This window comes from Monodon monoceros, unplaced genomic scaffold, assembly GCF_005190385.1.
Source record: "Monodon monoceros isolate NGI ecotype Baffin Bay Population unplaced genomic scaffold, NGI_Narwhal_1 Super_Scaffold_18, whole genome shotgun sequence".
Lineage (NCBI taxonomy): Eukaryota > Metazoa > Chordata > Mammalia > Artiodactyla > Monodontidae > Monodon > Monodon monoceros.
In genome coordinates this window covers 115,812-133,756 of record NW_021703774.1, presented here as the reverse complement: position 1 = coordinate 133,756, position 17,945 = coordinate 115,812, and the positions used below count along the sequence as shown (strand labels likewise).

The 17,945-nt window shown below is 49.1% G+C and overlaps 1 protein-coding gene across 1 annotated transcript; it reads right to left on the bottom strand.

Moving 5' to 3' along the window:
• Window positions 1-4,060: 4,060 nt before the first annotated feature.
• ADIPOR1 (adiponectin receptor 1) lies at window positions 4,061-17,382 on the bottom strand. The gene is made up of 8 exons (XM_029230374.1): window positions 17,247-17,382; window positions 11,350-11,584; window positions 9,564-9,680; window positions 8,369-8,540; window positions 7,736-7,922; window positions 6,583-6,770; window positions 5,251-5,444; window positions 4,061-4,905 (listed from the first exon to the last, which is right to left on the bottom strand). Exons 2-8 carry the CDS (start codon window positions 11,488-11,490, stop codon window positions 4,777-4,779), a joined length of 1,128 nt encoding a protein of 375 aa, XP_029086207.1. The 5' UTR covers window positions 11,491-11,584; window positions 17,247-17,382; the 3' UTR covers window positions 4,061-4,776.
• Window positions 17,383-17,945: the final 563 nt, after the last annotated feature.

Below are 17,945 nucleotides of genomic sequence, written 5' to 3'. Positions count from 1 at the left end.
GTATATTTTTATGCCTTTTGAATTTTGCATCATGTGAATTAAAAATATGTATGATTTAAATAAAAATAATCTCTTGTTTTCTGGTTGCAGAATAGCACCCAGATGCTTTAATGATATTGCCTAATTCCTGGCTGCTAAACTGAGTTTTTCCAAATATGAGAAGGAACTTAATAAAAGAGGCTTTGTTTAGAATATGCGCACTCCTTGTCCTGAGAGTAAAAGATGGAGAAACTGCTAGCAAGAAAGCCAGCACACTGTGGGAACTAGTTCAGGCTTCTGTTTTCTTCAAGGGTACAGCCCTAGCACGTTCTGAGTGCTTAAGTTGTGGGAACACGGTCCTCAAGTGAGAATATTTCTAGTCGTTTGGACATCTGACTCAGTACGCTACAGCCCAGAGTGATTCTGAGTTTCTTAAGTCCGTTGTTGGAGGGCTGTGTCTGCATGAGGTGAGTCAAATCACCCAGGTTCCACACATTGCCCTGCCTTTTTATTTGGACTCCAGGGATGACTCTGGGTGTTTACAGCTACTGAAGGGTTTCAGTAAGGGAAAACGGGGATGTGCTGTGGAACTCTAGATCAAGTACGTAGAATATAGCTCAAATCTCTAAACCAGCTAGGCAGAGTGCATTGCATTTTTGTGCCACCAGAGTATGGCAGAAATGAGAATGCGCCTCTTAATTACTGAATGTAATCACAGCAGGGGCCCAGCTGCTGCTTTGAAATTCATCATGAATTTGCACCCAGGCCTACCTCATGCCTCCCAAGGGCTGGTTCCTGCCCCTGACCAGTGATAACACAGATACTAAGGAAGGCACTTTCTGGGGGAGATGGGACTCCTCTGTGAGCCGCTTTTACATCAAGGACTTCTCCCAAACTTCTCCAAAGGTGCTGAACCTTTCTTAGATTGCAAGACAATAGATGTTCTATAGCTACAGATTAGTCTCTTCCCTGATTGTTTACTTATTGATAGGAAGAGGAGTCAGATTCTTAGCTTTTATTCTTGGCCTCTCTTTAATCAAAACTTATCAATGTTTCTGTCATCACTTACTTTTCTCCTATATTGCCTAGCACACCGCAGGTCCTCAACAAGTATTTAGGAAGTGCATGAACCATAGCATGCAGTTAGAGAAAGAAGGTAATATTCACCTGATGCTAGTTAGCAGTTTTGGTAAAGGTAAGGGATAGTGAAATCAGGATTTTTAAATGATCTGAGGCTTTAGAATCTGGGGTTTAAGTCAGAATGATCTGGATTCAGATACTGCAATCCTGTCATCTTGTGAAAAAGTTTTGGTCTTTTGGGGCCTTAATTTCTTCATCTGTGGAATGGGATAATACCACCTACTTAACAGGGTTAAAAATAAAGACATAAAATAACATGAAAAGTACAAAGAAGATGCTCAAGACATCAAAGAAGATGTCTCGCTCAGACTGTTTCCCTGGTCCTGTCTACTGGAAGATGATGAAGCACATACACATGGGGTCTCACCAGTTGCTGGGGGTCTCGTATTTCCTCAAGTACAACATGGATGGAGTTGGACCAGATGTGGTCCGTTTCCTTCCAGTTCTTTCTATACTGGTGGCTGCAAACTCAGATGCCTCCGGGGGCCAAGCAGGTGACCACACCGCTGGGTAGGGCCGAGGATGAACCTGAGAGTGCAGCCCTCTGTAAAGACACAGCCGCTATTGGTCCGAGGTTGACTGTTTCCAAACAGGTCACGTTTGTGAATGTTTGCGGCCTGCAGGTCAGCAGTTTGAGACTTCTGCTATCAGCTCCCTAAGTACTTTTTTAAACTTAAAAATGTTTTGTATTAAACAGATATTATATATGCAAGAAAAAGTGATCACAGTATAAAGAATACCCAGGTATGCACCTCCAATTTAATAAATATAAGCTTTACTTTAGAAATATCCAGCATGTTACCCTGTCCTTTCCCCTTCAGAGGTAACTATTTTTCTGAATTAACATTTCCTTTTTTAAAGTATTTACCATGTTTATACCCTTAAGCTATCATTAACTTTGCACATTTCTGAACAGTACATCAGTGCAATCACACCAGATATATTACTCCAAGCAGCCCCACTCCCTCCTCCGAATCTTGAGATTCAACCATGTTGTCATCACTGTAACTAGCTCTCACTGCTAAATAGTGTTTTATCATAAGAATAAACCAAGATTTATTTTTCCACTCAAAAGTTCTGGACGGTTAGCTTGTCTGCAGTATGTTGCTACTAGGCAAAGCTACAATGAATCTGTTAGTACAAGCTAAGTTTCTCAAGGGTAATGTTTTTCAGAATGTGAGTTGTGACCCATTAATGAGTTATGAAACTTAGTGGGTCAGAACCAGCATTTAAAAAAAATTTATTTTTGGCTGTGTCGCTGTGCGCGGGCTTTCTTCAGTTGCAGCGAGCAGTGGGCCACTCTTCATTGTGGTCCACGGGCTTCTCACTGCGGTGGCCTCTCTTGTTGCGGAGCACGGGCTCTAGGTGCGCGGGCTTCGGTAGTTGTGGCTCTCGGGCTCAGTAGTTGTGGCTCGCGGGCTCTAGAGCGCAGGCTCAGTAGTTGTGGCACACAGGCTTAGTTGCTCTGTGGCACCTGGGATCTTCCCAGACCAGGGCTCGAACCCGTGTACCCTGCGTTGGCAGGCGGATTCTCAACCACTGTGCCACCAGGGAAACCCCAGAACCACCATTTTTTAAATGAAGTAACCTAGGATAGATATCAGATGCATCTCACATTGTATTGTTTCATGTAATGTTTGAATGTTGTAACATGTATACTCCACCATGTCCAAAGTGGTCCTACGGTTCCACCAGCAGCATCTGGTCTGCTTCACATCCATACCAACACTCAGTCTTAGGACTTTTAATTTGTGCCAATCTGGTAGGAGTAAAATGGTTTATCAGTTTGGTTTTTTTTTTTTTTAGTTTGGTTTTAATTTACATTTCCCTGATTACCACCAGAGGTAGAGAATTGTTGGCCTAGTTGGATTAGTTTTAAAAGGATCACTCGTTCTCCTAGTTGTACAGACTTGACCCTTAAAGTGAACCCAACTCTGTAACTCAAGAAGATTCCCATCTGGGGACTTCCCTGGTGGTCCAGTGGGTAAGACTCCGCGCTCTCAATGCAAGGAGCCCGGGTTCGATCCCTAGTCAGGGAACTAGATCCCGCATACATGCTGCAACTAAGAGTCCACATGCTGCAACTAAGAAGTCTGCATGCTGCAACGAAGATCCCTCGTGCTGCAACTAAGACCGGCGTAGCCAGAAATTTAAAAAAAAAAAAAAAAGATTCCCATCCAATGCCTACACTAGCTCAGAAGTGACTATTGCAGGCCTTTTGCATCCAATGAACAGAACTCGTTGTCAGGCTGGGGAAAATTTGCAAAGGCACAAAAAGGCATGGAATAACCTCTTGAAGAGACCTTAATCAGGGCAGTTTTAAAAGAACTAAAGTCTAGAGTATTAATAGCATGTAGTAGACCTTTGATGCTCACAAGGCAGGTATCTTCCTTTTTTTTTTTTAATTTTATTTATTTATTTATGGCTGTGTCGGGTCTTTGTTTCTGTGCAAGGGCTTTCTCTAGTTGTGGTGAGCGGGGGCCACTCTTCATGGCGGTGCGCGGGCCTCTCACTATCGCGGCCTCTCTTGTTGTGGAGCATAGGCTCCAGACGCGCAGGCTCAGTAGTTGTGGCCCACGGGCCTAGTTGCTCCACAGCATGTGGGATCTTCCCAGACCAGGGCTCGAACCTGTGTCCCCTGCATTAGCAGGCAGATTCTCAACCACTGCGCCATCAGGGAAGCCCGGTATCTTCTAATTACTGAACTCTACTGCAGCATGACACCAACTTCTCCAGGAAATGTCTGTGCGCTAAGTGGAGACACGTAAAGTGGCCTGGACCAGCACGTGCTAGGAGTTCAGTTAGGCTCATTCGCTGGCCCGCACACGCCAGCCTGTCAATACCTATGATTCAGATTTGTGCCTCAGCAGAATCTGCAATGATTTTACTGGTTTTAATCCTTTGGACTTACGTGCAAATAGCTGAGACCACACATGTTAAATCTTTGAATGCCAAGTGTCTTCTGTACTCTTTTATTATCATCATAGTCTTTGCATCAAGATACATAGCAATGATAGCAGGTTTCTTTTTAAAGCTTAGTATTAAATATTAAATATCTTTCCCCACTTTAATTTTACATTACTCTGCCAAGAAAACATTAAAACTCAAGTTATTTGAAGCCTGGACACACTTCCATGATTAGCCGGCTGTGTAAAAGTTGGTGGCTTTGCTCTTCCTGCTGTGTGAGCAAGTCCAGGCCCTAGAAAGATGGACGAGGTTGTAACTGTTTCTCAAAAGTGTGCTACAAAAACGGATGGCCTGTTATAAGCCAGGTTACAAAGTCAAGACAGGGGTGAGGGAGGGACAGTTTCTTCCAGAAACAGAATTTCTGAAGAGTCCCAGTCCATCATTTTTCCCCAGAACGGTTGGAGGAGGGGTAAACTCTCAACATGAGCTTCAAAGCCCCATCTCTGTGAGGGGACAGTAGTCGCCTTACCGAGGGGCGTGCGGCCACGTCCGCCCATCCCCACTGCTCTCAGTGAGGGAATGGAGAGTTTATTGCCCAGTGAGTGTGAAGTGGGCTGAAGCTCGGTTGGTTCTGAATTCTCTAAGAGGTTTCTTCTAGAAACAAGACAACTCAGACTCTTCCTCTCACTTCAGCAAAGAAGTTATTTTAAAAGCACTTGGGAAGTTCCTGCTGTGCCCTTGCGGGGCGGCTCAGAGGAGGGAGTCGTCAGTACAGCCCCCTTCCAGGCCGTATCGGAACTCCTGAAGGTTGGAGACCCCGTAGAAGTGGACGAAGGCGGCTGCCACCACCAGGACGTGGAAGATCTGATGAGACTGGAACTGCAGGGACACAAGAGAGGGGCCTCAGGGTGACGGCACGGAAGGCTGGAGGCAGTGGAGAAGGCACTCGCCTCTCCTCGTTCCTTCCTAAAGTTTTTTACATCATAAAAGTGATAGATTTGTTGGAGAAGAAAATTTTTAAGCCCTGTCAGGGATACGCCAAAATGTTACTATCGGTCACTCCCCTCCCCGCCATTCTCCCATCTACATGCATGGACATGCATGTAGGAACTCGTGTGCACCCCCAGACACTACCTGACCCATGTCTCTCACTGCCTCTGACTCCGAGCTCTACCTGTGGGCCGGTCTCACCACCACAGGCCCCACTGAAGTGTCGTTTCTTACCCATATGTCGAACTTTCCAGGGAAGAAGCGCTCAGGAATCCGCGCGGCATAGAGGCCGGCTCCGGTAATGTACATCACAGCCATGAGGAAGAACCAGCCCATCTGGCCCACCGTGGTGGCCTTGACAAAGCCCTCCGCGATTGTAAAGTGCATGGTGGGCACGACGCCGCTCAAGCCAAGCCCCAGGAACACCCCTGAACAAAGCAGACACAAGAGCGTCAGGCATGGAAACAGTACCGCTTGGAAGGCACTGCTGTCTCACTCTGATGAGCTACTTTCTGGTGAATAGTACATGTTTATTGGAAATTTAGCGCAAGATGGAGAACACTCAGCAGACACTTCTTTAACATTCAGAATGGGAAGAAGGCTGTGTAGATGCTGATATAGCTATTCCCTCCTAAGGAGCGCCAAGAACAAACGTCTCACATTCTCCACTATCCGTGAAGCAGCCGAGGCGACCGTGTAGGTCAGAACTTCCTGATGGCTGCCTTGGGTACAGAACCGACATGGTGAGGCCTCAGGTAGTTTGCCAGCCAGGGAGGAGCAAGACAGGTTTCCCATTAAGGTCAGGACCCTGACCTCCTGAGGAGACAGAGAGACCCAGACTGGAAGTCGTCAGTGGCCACTGGACACAAAGTAAGTAAACGGACGGACAGAACGGGTGCCGGCTCAACACCACGGCCGTACACGCAACCGCAGGGCAGGGACTGCCTCTCCGTTTCTGCAGACGGCCTTGGTAAAGCATCAGTCTGGCCCATGGTCGGCACTTGATGAATACTTAATTATTTTAAATGAAGGTTAAAACACAGCAGGTGTTAAGTCTCAAGGGACCGAAGACTAGTGCTAATCGATGTGCTGCTGCGAGTAATAAAGCTTGAGTCTGGATGAGACAACAGGAAGATGCTTATGCTCACAGCCATCATGTTACTTGGTGACAGTGTTTATGCCCAAGGTATTTTAATTACCAAGCCAAGCCTTCCATTCCTTAGTAAAATAACTTTGGGTGGTTTAATTTTAGCCCCTTGGTTTGAGCTCAGCGACCCTCAGGTTACTAAAATGACTGCCTTGTACATTTTTTAACTTCCTCAAACCAAATATAAGAGCAGTCATTTCTATACTTGTAGCTCATTGACCAGGTTGGTAATTATCTGTCCTATTAACATTTTACTGAAATAGTGTGAAACCTGGGGGAGAACTGAGCTTTGAAAATGCACGCTGTTTTGAAAGTTCTAAACACAGATCAGTTCTAAACACAGGTCGGGGCCCAGGGTTGACCCCCTTGGGCTCAAGGTCCAAATACCTATGAGGTTTCCGCTCTGTCTTCCGACCCACCTGCTCTTGTCTGCCGGTGCTTAGGAGTGGCAAACCGGTCCCACTGGGCCACAATGATGGCAGAGATGCCCAGGACACAGACGCTGGAGAGGTAGATGAGCCGTGGCTGCGGGGAGCAGTAGAAGGAGTAATAGAGCCAGGGCACGAAGCTCCCCATGATGAGCAGGGCGATCCCTGAGTAGTCCAGCCTGAAAAAAGCCACAGAATGAGCGGAGCGGTGGGAGAAGTGAAGAGCTCCTAGGGCTTTCTGTTCTCCAGCGGCTCTCAGACGTGACCGCCCCCAGCCCCTCCCTTCCCACATGATCTGTCCTATATCCTGAATCAAAACCCCATGAGGTCAAGCACTTCTATTTTGCAGTGGAAAAGTCTGAACTGTATCCCTTTCCCCTGGCTGTGAACAGCTACATCCCCCTCATGGATACTTAAATTCAGGAATTCCACCATATTCCAGCCAGTCTCCAGCTTCCACGCAGGAAGGGCTCTGAGTATTCCCCAGTTCTGAGAGGTTGAGTTCTAAAAACAAAACCCTTAAATTGGGAGTATTATTAAGGTGTTCTGTCTGTTTTAGTCGACTTCTTAAAGATAAAAATGTATTCTTGTTACTGGTGTTACTGAGAAAAACAAAATAACTCACCATCACCTCCAAAACCACCACCAACAACCACAAAAAAAGCAAACAAACAGAACTCCAGGCTCAGAACTGGGGAATAAGGAGAGCCTTCGAGGATGGACATCTGGGGCTTCCAGCAATATGTGGGCAGCAAAGATAAGCTTCACTGGACCGGTGGGTTGGAGCTTCAGCAGGATGGAGCACAGAAACTTTGCCACGCCCTGAACGGCTTGGGCCCCCAGGAAGGTAGGACAGGACTGGGTACTCGGTCCGAGAGAGCAGCCCACTGGTGCCCCAAGTTTCACAAAGGGCAGCACTGCACAGGGAGAAAATATACCCACAACTGGGCTCCATCTGTTGAGGAGGCTGCAGTGAAACTTCTCATGAAGGACTTAAGAGAAAAGTTTCCTGATCCTCTTATACCCGCAAAACAGAAAGCCCTTCCTCTGGCACATCAGGGAATCTTTAGGAGTTGCTGGAGTTTCCAGGACCCTGCCAGCACCTGGATCACAAGGTGTCCCTACGGACGTTCTTCTCACTTACTTGGAAAAGGTCCGAGAGACCTTCTCTGAGTGACAATAGACGGTGTGAAAGAGCCAGGAGAAGCTGAGGCAGAGCACCGCGCCCAGGAAGAACATCCCGAACACCACCTTCTCCTGAAGGGGGGCCATGAAGTACATGTTTGGTCTCAGCATGGTCAGGATTCCCAGAAAGAGAAACAGCACAAAACCTACAGGACGGAGAGAAAAGAGGCCTGAGGAAAAAGGGAACGTGTGATGATTTAAGCCAGCACTAAAGCTACAGGCTGAGCTGTGGGCACCGCAGTCAACAAGTTCCGGAGAAAACAGCACCCGTCACACAAACCCAGACAGAAAGAGCATCCTCTGAAATGCTGGCGTTTTGTTTCTACCGTGGGGACTGTGAAGTGGGAGGAGCTGCCTGCACCGGGGATGGTTCTGACCACAGAGGACGTCACCTCCTCCGCTTCTAGGCCCCCCCACCCCCGCCTTACAGACCAGCGGCGAAAGGCCCAGCAAGCTCACTGGTAGTTTAAAGGCACGATGCCAGCTGTCAAACTGTCACAACAACGTTGCTTTTCCTTCCCATGGACAAAGGCTGTACAAGTGCTGGCGTTTAAGGAGACAGAAAGTCCGATCCTCCACCCACACCACTCACCAAGCAGGTGGGTCCAGATGTTGCCGGTCTCCGTGTGGATGCGGAAGATGCTCTGGAAGCAGGCGCGGAAGGAGGGCATGGGCGGCCTGTGGCCGTGCAACAGGTAGTCGTTGTCCTGCAGCCAGTCGGGGAGCACGTCGTATGGGATGACCCTCCAGCGCCCCTCCCAGACCTGCAACCACACACTCTCTGAGCGGGGCCCCGAGGACGCGAGCCAACCCAAGGACAAGGGGTGAAGGAGAGCATCAGCCTGGCTCCAGAGGGGCCCAGGGAACGGTGGGGCCAGCCTGAGGCCAGAGAAGCCAAGACACAGCACAAGCGAGGCCGCCCCAGGACCGACGGCTCGTGAATGGCTTTGTTCTGTGTCATGATAGTTCACCTGGATACGCTTCGGTAAGTAGATAAGTGTTTCTCAGTCTTTAAAGAGAATATGGCAGGACCTCCCTTCAGCTACTTGAGTTTTAAAATTCAGTAGATGTAGTGAATGAAAACAAGGAAATAGAAATTATATATATGGTTTCAAAAATATACATTTACCCCTCTGCCCTCTGCCCCCGGAGACTCTGGTGGCCGCCTGTCCATCCTTTCCCCCCTTTAGATACTACGTTCTCACTGGGTTGAGCCTATGACTTTTCAAAGCAGGGCTTCTTAACCTGGGACGTATGGACAATGGACAGTGTTGGAAATTTGGATGGAAAAAAATTTTTATTTTCAATCACTTCTAACTAAATTTAACATTTCCCTCAGTTGTAAGTGTGAGCAAGTCTAGTATTAGAATTTGTGACTCTGTCACCAATAGAAATCACAGATATTTTCATACACTAGTTTTGCAGATATCAAAATATTGTTTCTACTGATTACCACTTAGAAATGATAAATTCTAATAAAATACATTATAGCTTGTCATGCATAGCTAATGTATTAATAAAGGTGCTGTGTTACTATATCACATTCTAACATTTTGATGACTGCCAAAGGGACTGATAGCAAAAACAGGTAAGAACTCCTGTTTTAGAGTATATTCTGAGCAACGCCAACAGAGTAGGCAGTAAAAATTTAGCCAGATTCCCCTTGATTTACTTCACCGTAAAGGAAAGCAAGCCCACGCACAGGAGCAAAAGCTCTTCCCCCCAGAGCGTGCCCGCCAGGTGCGGGGAGCCCAGGTGAGCCTTCCCTCCCCCTCCCAGGACAGGACCTTGTACACAAACTCCTCCATCTTCTCCATGGCATGGTGGGCTTGCAGGGGCAGCGTCAGCACCCGCACCTCCTCCTCCTCTTCCTGAGGCACTGCGCGTGCCCGCTCTTCTTCGGCCTGCAGGAATGAAGGAAACACACACACACCCCAGGAGTTCCCTAGTCCAGAGTGAGCGATCCAGAGAAACCCCAACTCACTGCTCTCTGCCCAGCCTCTCTCCCACACACCGGCCTTGTGGCCTTTTCTCCTACGGCATGACAGTGCACGAGTTTACAACTCTGTAAATGCTGGAGCGAAAGCCCAACGCAGCACATGGGGGACAGACGGATGGAGACTGGCACCCGAGGCACACAGGACTAGCGCACCAGGCCTACATGCTCTGCAAGTCCCAAGAGCCCACCCTTATCGCTAACACAGCGGTTCTGAACTTGCCCCATTTTCCCGAATATTTCTCTCTTCCAGATCACTGAATGCTCAAAAGAATGAAAAAGACGGAGTTTCAGAGATTCCCCTAACAATTTAAATCTGTGCAGTTCTCTGTTCACTGGCTCTGGGGATGCCACGGCGACTGAAACTCTGCATCCACAGCAGCTCCCAGGAGAAGCAGGCCCTCAGAACTGGTTCCGCGAAAGAAGCTGCAGGCCCTCCTGAGCTGCACAGAAGCCTGACACACAGTGTGCAGCCCGACAGCCCTCGCCTCCCAAGGAGAGGCTCCGGGCCGTGTGCGGACAGCAGCTCCTCCTCCCGGCTGTTCTTTCCCCTGTGATGCTTCCTCTTAGATTTCGCGACACAGACTGATGCAGACCCCTCTCCCCCTCCGTATCGGAGTCCTCGGTTTCACTCAGGGTGGCAATGCTACTGCAATTTTGCTCAGGCAAAATGAAAAGACCACACCGATGTGCATGAAGCACTGCCAGGTGCTTTCAGGAAGGGTGGGCCCTGCTCCCCCAGCCCCGCCCCTCGGTGACACAGTAAGAATGAGATGGAAGAGCAGGACAGGTGCCTCCTGGGTGCAGCGTCCATACCAGCCTGTGGCGGCTACTTCCAAGAACTCTCTCTCTACGAGAGAGACTTCTACCTTGTCAAAGCTACACGTTGGCTTTTTTAAAACATCTTTATTGGAGTATAACTGCTTTACACTGTTGTGTTAGCTTCTGCTGTATAACAAAGTGAATCAGCTATACATATACATACATCCCCATATCTCCTCCCTCTTGCATCTCCCTACCACCCTCCCTATCCCACCTCTTTAGGTGGTCACAAAGCACCGAGCTGATCTCCCTGTGCTATGCGGCTGCTTCCTACTAGCTTTCTATTTTACATTTGGTAGTGTATATATGTCCAAGCCACTCTCTCACTTCGTCTCAGCTTCCCCTTCCCCCTCTCGGTGTCCTCAAGTCCATTCTCTACGTCTGCGTCTTTATTTCTGTCCTGCCCCTAGGTTCTTCAGAACCATTTCTTTTAGGTTCCATATATATGTGTTAGCATACGGTATTTGTTTTTCTCTTTCTAGCTTACTTCACTCGCTACAGGGGTTTTTGTTTGTTCATTATACGAAGCCCAGCCTAATCTTGCCTGACTGCTTCCTTACTTCAACCACAGACAGGCACTGGCCACTTGCAGGATTTCAGGTCTTGTGCTAAGCACTGGGGTATAAGCAACCGCTTAGTGGGAAAAACAGATAAAAAGAGCTACACTACAGCGTGATGAGGACTGGGGTAGGGAGAGTCCCTTTGGGAGACCAACAGGCCTAAGGGGAGAGGCGGGCCCTGGGGGGACAACTTACTTTGGTTGGGCTGGCGACGCCCCGCTTGCCCTGCTCCTCTAGCAGGGGGCCCAGCTCAGCCAGCTCCACTGTGTCCGCCTCCCTGTTCCCGGCAGGAGCCCCACTGCCCTGGGCCACCACAGGTCCTTTGTGAGAAGACATCTGGCTGGTACCTCAATGATCTGCGGCTTCAGCTTGGGGAAAGGGTGGGGTCTCTCGGCCCCAGGGGGCAGAGAGTTCCTTGTGATGGAAGACACTGAAAGCAAACACAAACACCAAACACGAAGGGTGTCGACAATTTATTCCTCTTACATCTCATTTCTACGAGGCAATACACAGGGACTACGACACAGCCCCTGGACTCACAGCCCCTCCAGTCCTAGAGGCCAGTTAAGTGCTTTTGTTCTCCTCTTAACTATCACCCTTTACTTGGAACCTCACTAATCTTAAAGATAAGTCTGAAAACCTAGTTGCTTGCCTCCAAAGGATTTGTTTTTTGCACCAAACGGTCACCACAGAAGAACAGCTACCCACCCGCAAGTCCCTCCCACGTGCACGGAGCGGAGTTTAGCCCACCAGCCCCAGAGCTAGTCTGCCCTACAAAGTCCCGGCCCTGAGACTCAGGAGGCAGACGAGGAGGCCGACACCTGCTGTGACTGCTGCGAGGCCCCCGGCTTAGACATGAGCTAACTGCAGACTGAACTCGGTGGGCCTTACCTACGAATGCTGACACGTGTGCCTCGCACACAAAAGGAACTCGGCTGTGGGCTAGGTGCCCAGTGGTTAGTTTCTCTGCCAGGTCTACTACTTCTCTTATAGGATCACAGCCCGGGTTCGACACCTGGACAGCAAGCTTTCCACACAGCCACCCCTCACAGCAGCAATAACTTGCCTGGATGTGGGAGGCTGAAGGCAGGAGGCAGTCCAGCCTTGCCCTCTGCCACCAAACAACTGGCTCAGCGAGTTGTCCCAGTAGCCATAGCTGATGACCTACGCCCCACTCAGACGAGTTTTTCAGAGACCTGAGACAGGCACATAGATCCTGTAAGGAAGTAGTCTTTAATCAGGTCCCAGGGAGATGAAGGCGTATGGAAAGGAGGGGAAAGGTGCCCCAAGGTTTCCAGCCCCGCAACAAAGGCGTTTCCTGCTCGCAGCAGGAGGAGCCAGAATATCCACATTTTCTTGCACTGGGGTCACCTGAGCCCCAAAAAGCACAGGGCAGTGCAAAGAGGGCCAGGCAACACCTGCACTCGGGGCGAGCTGCATGACGGGGAGGAAACGGAAGCTCGGGCAACCCACACCTTTCCTATGGGCAGTCAGCACAGCCCTGCGCACCGTGTCCGTCCCCGGTGGCTGTTCACAGACATCCACCTTTGGCATCTTGTACCAGTTCTTTGTTTACCCAACAGTGATCTCAATTCCTTCTCAGGGATTATCATGCAATATATGCAGTCAGGTGAGGGCAATCCTCAAGTTTGAAAACAGTCATGCTACGCTCAACACACAAGCACAGCTGAAAGCTACTGGCAGAGCTGGTTCAAGAGAACAGACGCCCATAACTCAGTGCACGCAGACCTGTCTTCGGTGTCAACACACAGGCAGTTCCTCTTCCTCCAAATGTGCAAGACTCTGACAAGAGAGATGCCAGCCCATAGTCATAGCCAACAACTGAGCCCAAGGAGAACAGGAAATTGGAGGCCTCTGAAACCTCAAGAGATAGGCAACCCACGTAAGCAGAAACATTGGGAAATCTTTCTCAATAAGCTGACCACAAAACATATTTCCTCAAAGTGAAGTACTACTGAATAAACAGCTTAAATAAGAAATAATTTATACTGGGGCAAAAACATAAATAGCTTTGGGCATCTTGGAGAAGTCTGAAAAGGGGAATATACTCAGCTATTCTAGAATACTGCTGCCAGTATTTGAGGGGTGGCCACTAAGGCTTAAGCCAGATATATAGATACAGATATTCTCGGGTTCTGGGATACAACACTACATGGTTCACAAATTTATACATATCCCTGATTTTGGTCAGAACACGTATTTCAAAATGAATGAATGAATGAATGAATGAATGAGGCAGCATTCCAGCAAGAAGCATACGACCTATTAGCTTCTGTTGCTAGCTAGGGGTTTATGGACTTGTGCTTGTAGGGCTTCCTCCTGTCCCTCTCCCCAGAGTAAGCCAACACATTCACTGAATACTTAACAAATGTATTTAGGGCCAGCACCCTAAGGCACTTTAAGGTACTGTGCAAAATACAAAGTTGAACAAGTTAAGTCATTGTCTTGGAAGAGCCTGTAATCAGGTGGCATAAGGTAACCTGTGATATGTACAAAACCAGTGATACAACTGCACTGCTCCAGGAGGACAGTGGACGGAGAACCCCTAAACTAGGATGGCCACACACTAAGTTCAGTTACTTTGAGTGCTGTCATGTCACCACAGTGAGCAAAGTCCACTGTCCAGCTGGGTCTTCTAAACTGTAACAACACAGGGACAGGAAAGGGAGAGAGAGGGGTCGGAGGTGTGGCAAGAAAGAAAAGCCAATGATGAATGCTAGGACCTGAAAATATCACTTGACAGCGTGGGTCACTCACAAACAGCTGGGAATTACTGCAAGCAAGCGTTTCAGTTTCTACTATATACCACCAGCCTCCGCCCCTAAAGTGTTAAGACTGACTCTGGGAACCTCAGGAGAGCCGAAGGTACTTCAGCTTTCTACTAGCTTTCCTATCCTTACCTATTTTAGAGGAAACACATTTTCCCTCAAACTCGCCACACCCAATATAGCAATTATAATTGGGCCAGACTGCACTGAGTGCATTTTTGATGGGATTTCTTCAATTCACGCTGATAAATCTTTACCACTAAGCTTTCCAGCTGGATAACCCTATGACACTAGAGAATAAAGCTGTGGAGGCGGGGAGGCGCTTGTGCTCCTATAAATAAGATCATCTGGTGCCAAACTAGGGAAAGGACTGATTCTTAACTGCCAGCATTTACTGGTGAGTTTATTTCCCTCACACTTTTGGAGACATTTATTTTGTGAACCAGTTCCCAAGTTTTCCAGGCTATAGCACACTCCTTCCCTGGAGTCAAAGGCACAAAACTTCTTCTAGGAGTTTTTAATCTGCGGTCCCTGGGCGCTCAGAGGTTCCATGGGTAAGCTCCATCTTAGGCCTACATGACTCACATTGTTCTAAAGCAAGGCTAGCCTAGCAGTAAAGACAAAGAACACAGCCATCTTCTCCTCTATCTGCTCTCTTTCTTAGGGAAGGTGCTTTCATAGCACTGCTGGGGGGTAAATGAGTCAAGGCAAAGGCTTATGTTTGAAAACTATCAAATTGCAGTAAGGGAGCCTCAGCTTTCCTATTTGATCACAGTGTCACTGACTTAGAGTCTGCAGCGAAAAATCACAACGTAGCTTTCTTTGTAGCTCTTCTCCAGATAAAGCTATCCCAACAGAAGGGGTCTTTTTTTTTGATCCCACAGACAGGTAAGCTTTTCAAATGCCATGACAAAAAGAAAAAAAGTAAAGTATACAGGAATATGAAGGCGTTTCGTACCAGTCCTTGTTTTTAATACCTGGCTTTTAAGTAAATTACACATATATGGCCACTATAGTTACACATTATAGTGATAACTTTATACTGTGAAAGCCCCGATGAAACAAAAGCAAACTAGGTGCACGTCTAAAAGCCAATCACTTGGAATCAGTTTGCCTAGAGGGCACTTTCAAGGATCTCTTCAATCCAAGATAGCTAAAACTTTATGAACATTAATCACGTCCCCAACATTTCTGAGCGGAAAAAGGGAATCAACTTTGAGTACAGTGAGAGTAACAAAGTCCAGCGGGTGCCATGAGGGACAAATGGACATTAAGGACAAAATGTAACAACTTTGATGAGTACCAGCACCAGAAAATACCCCATCAGTATTAATAAAGCTTCTGGATTTAAAGATGACTGTTTAGTTCACCAGCATGATCACAAGTAGATGGGACAGGAGACTATATAGCAAGTGCGTTAAAGACTTTCCGTGTGGCTTTATAGTAAAGGAGTCAAGGAGATTTCTTAGGGAAAAATAGAGAAAAAACTTTCGGGCCGAGAACGAAGTGCAAATATCTTTTATCCATCTGCGAATACCATTGATTATACACAACACGCGTGGCACTGTCAGGCTACAGAGAAGGCAAAGAGACCAGTTAGTGGCTTCGCATGGCTGCTGGCCTCTATTTTAGGAGGAGGCAGTAACTTCTGTTTTCTACTAAAACCACTACAAGGCTAAATGCCATAAAGTGCTGGAGGAATTCAGAAGAAAAGTTCAATTTTAGTTGGAATAATCAGGAAAGGTATGGTGGAAGATTTTAAGAAAGGATCTTGATAGGTAAAGATGCAATCCAGGCATTCCAGAAGGGTAGTGCTATGAACCTAGGCAGGCTTGAAAGAACAAAGTCCCCAGGGCAGTGAATAATCCACCTTCCATAAGGAAGTCTTGGAAAGGTAAAATGAGGCCAGACTTAAGAAACTGGAGACAGCCTAATAGCCTACCTACGGTGGTGCACTTTATCCATTAGCAATGGGGAGCCTACTGGGTTAAGGCTGCGCCCTTGTCTGAGTTTCCTTCCTAGTTGTAGGCAAAGTGTTTGCTTAAAATTTCTGTTTATCCCCTGGGGATCATGTAATTTCTTGGCCACTGAGCATGGAATGCTTTCAGATTCTACTCAGAAGTTAGGTATAGTTTTGTGGAGGTCTAACCCTAAGACGTTGCTCACAGGGAACAAGATTGATTCCCCAAGTATCAACCACTATAAGGTAACACAGAAGTTACTCCTGGGATAAAGAAACTTAGTGGCTGCAAGCTGGGAACTATTACCCTGACGCTGCAACCTGTTTGACACCACCCTGCCTAAGTTCCTAGTACTGTATGGATGCTACAAAACCTAAGGAACAACAGTTGCTCCATCACCGGTGACACAACCTCTATAAAGAGAGAAAAGCTGGAGACAGACCCCACGATCACTTCATTTCAGAAAAGAACCAGCCATTATAGCGTTTGCTTGAGTTAAGTCAGTGGCCTATATAGTCCCTGCTGTGTTTTCTAGCCTTTCTTCTACATACTGGGGGGAAACTGGTTAATCCAGCTAAGTACTTAGGAAGCCTCCTGTTGCTCCTCTGACACCTGAAACTATGTAAATGAAATTCGCCTTGTCAGTTTCCCTTTCGCCAATGTAGCACCAGAAACCGAGGAGAAACATACCTATTTTCTTCAAATTCGAAGGCTTGACCAAAAATCTCAAACATAGGATGGCATCAATGAGAGATTTCTGAGGGAATGAAATTTCGTTTTTCCCTAACGTACTTTAGATTTTGCTCACATTGCAGCTTTTGGGACTACCTTAAACAAAGGCAAATTGTCCACCAACGTCCCCTTCTCCCCCATCAAGGTGGGCGCACACTCACGGTCTAGGAACCTTGGAGCTCCTCAGGCCACCAAAGGCGGGTACTCCCCGCCGAGAGGCGGTTCCGCGACCCAGGCCTGCAGCCCCTCCGCGCTGGCCTCGCGCAGCGTTGGGACCAGGCTCAGCTCCGGCCTGGCGGGCCCGAGTCGGAGCCCAAATCCGGACGTCTCACCCCGACGACTGGGAGGCACGGCAGCCACCCCGGCTGTTGGCAGCGGGGGACGCGGCGCGCACGGGAGGGGCCACGAACGTGGACACCTGACGCGGAGTGGCCGGAGGCGCGGCCGGCTTCGGGCGGGGGTCTCGGGGCCCTCGGAGCCCTCGGGACGCCCGGGCAAGCCGGCTCCACGGCTGCCGCCTCAGGCCCATGCCGAGGCTCCCGGGGGGGCCTCGCGCTCCGGTCGACCCCCGCCCCCCCACCCGCTCGCCGCGGAGCCCCGGGAAACTTACGGCAGGCGGCGGACTCTGCTCGGGGCCGCGGACTCTGCTCAGGGCCGCGGACCCCGCGCTACATCCCGAGGCGCTGGAGACGGCCTGTGGCCGAGCGGCCCGAATCTTCTGCGCCCTCCCCGCGCCGGAAGGGGCGCGCAACCGCACGGCGTCACCTCCGTGGGAGCGTCACGTCATCACGTGCGCTCCGCCCCCTTGGCCTCAGCGAGGCCCAATCACAGGCCGGCTTCTCAGCCCTGCCCCGAGCGGGACCCGCCCCTCCATCTGGCCCCGCTCCCTCCAGCCCGACAATCTTTCCTCAGTCCCAATCACAGGCCCGCTCCCTCGGCCCCGCCTCCCCATCGCGGGTCCCCGCCCCTCCTGACGGCCCCCGCCCCCTCCGCGGCTCGGCGGTGCCTCAAGTCCCAATCGCAGGTCCTCTCCCCTCGGCCCCGCCTCCTGCTCTCGGGCCCCGCCCCCTCGCTCTGCTCCAATCATAAAACCCCCTCTCAAGGCCTTGCGGGGACCACGCCCCCAAGTTGCAAACTAGGGCGCGTGATGGGGATGGAATTTCAGGGAATTAGACCGAACCCTGCGAAGGAATGCCGAATTTCCTACCCTGCACCTTGTCCTCTAGGATGGGCACTTCTTAATTTCTCTTTTTCAACCTCATGGCTCCTCCCTCCCTTCCGTAAATATTTACTGAGCGCCCGTCGTGTG

Excerpts from the sequence above, each read along its gene's own strand:
- ADIPOR1 (XM_029230374.1), bottom strand. The coding sequence starts at position 11,490 with ATGTCTTCTCACAAAGGACCTGTGGTGGCCCAGGGCAGTGGGGCTCCT. Across the intron at positions 7,923-8,368 it reads CATCTGGACCCACCTGCTTG|GTTTTGTGCTGTTTCTCTTT; the intron begins GTGAGTGGTGTG and ends TCCGTCCTGTAG. Across the intron at positions 4,906-5,250 it reads CTGGAAAGTTCGACATATGG|TTCCAGTCTCATCAGATCTT; the intron begins GTAAGAAACGAC and ends GTGTCCCTGCAG.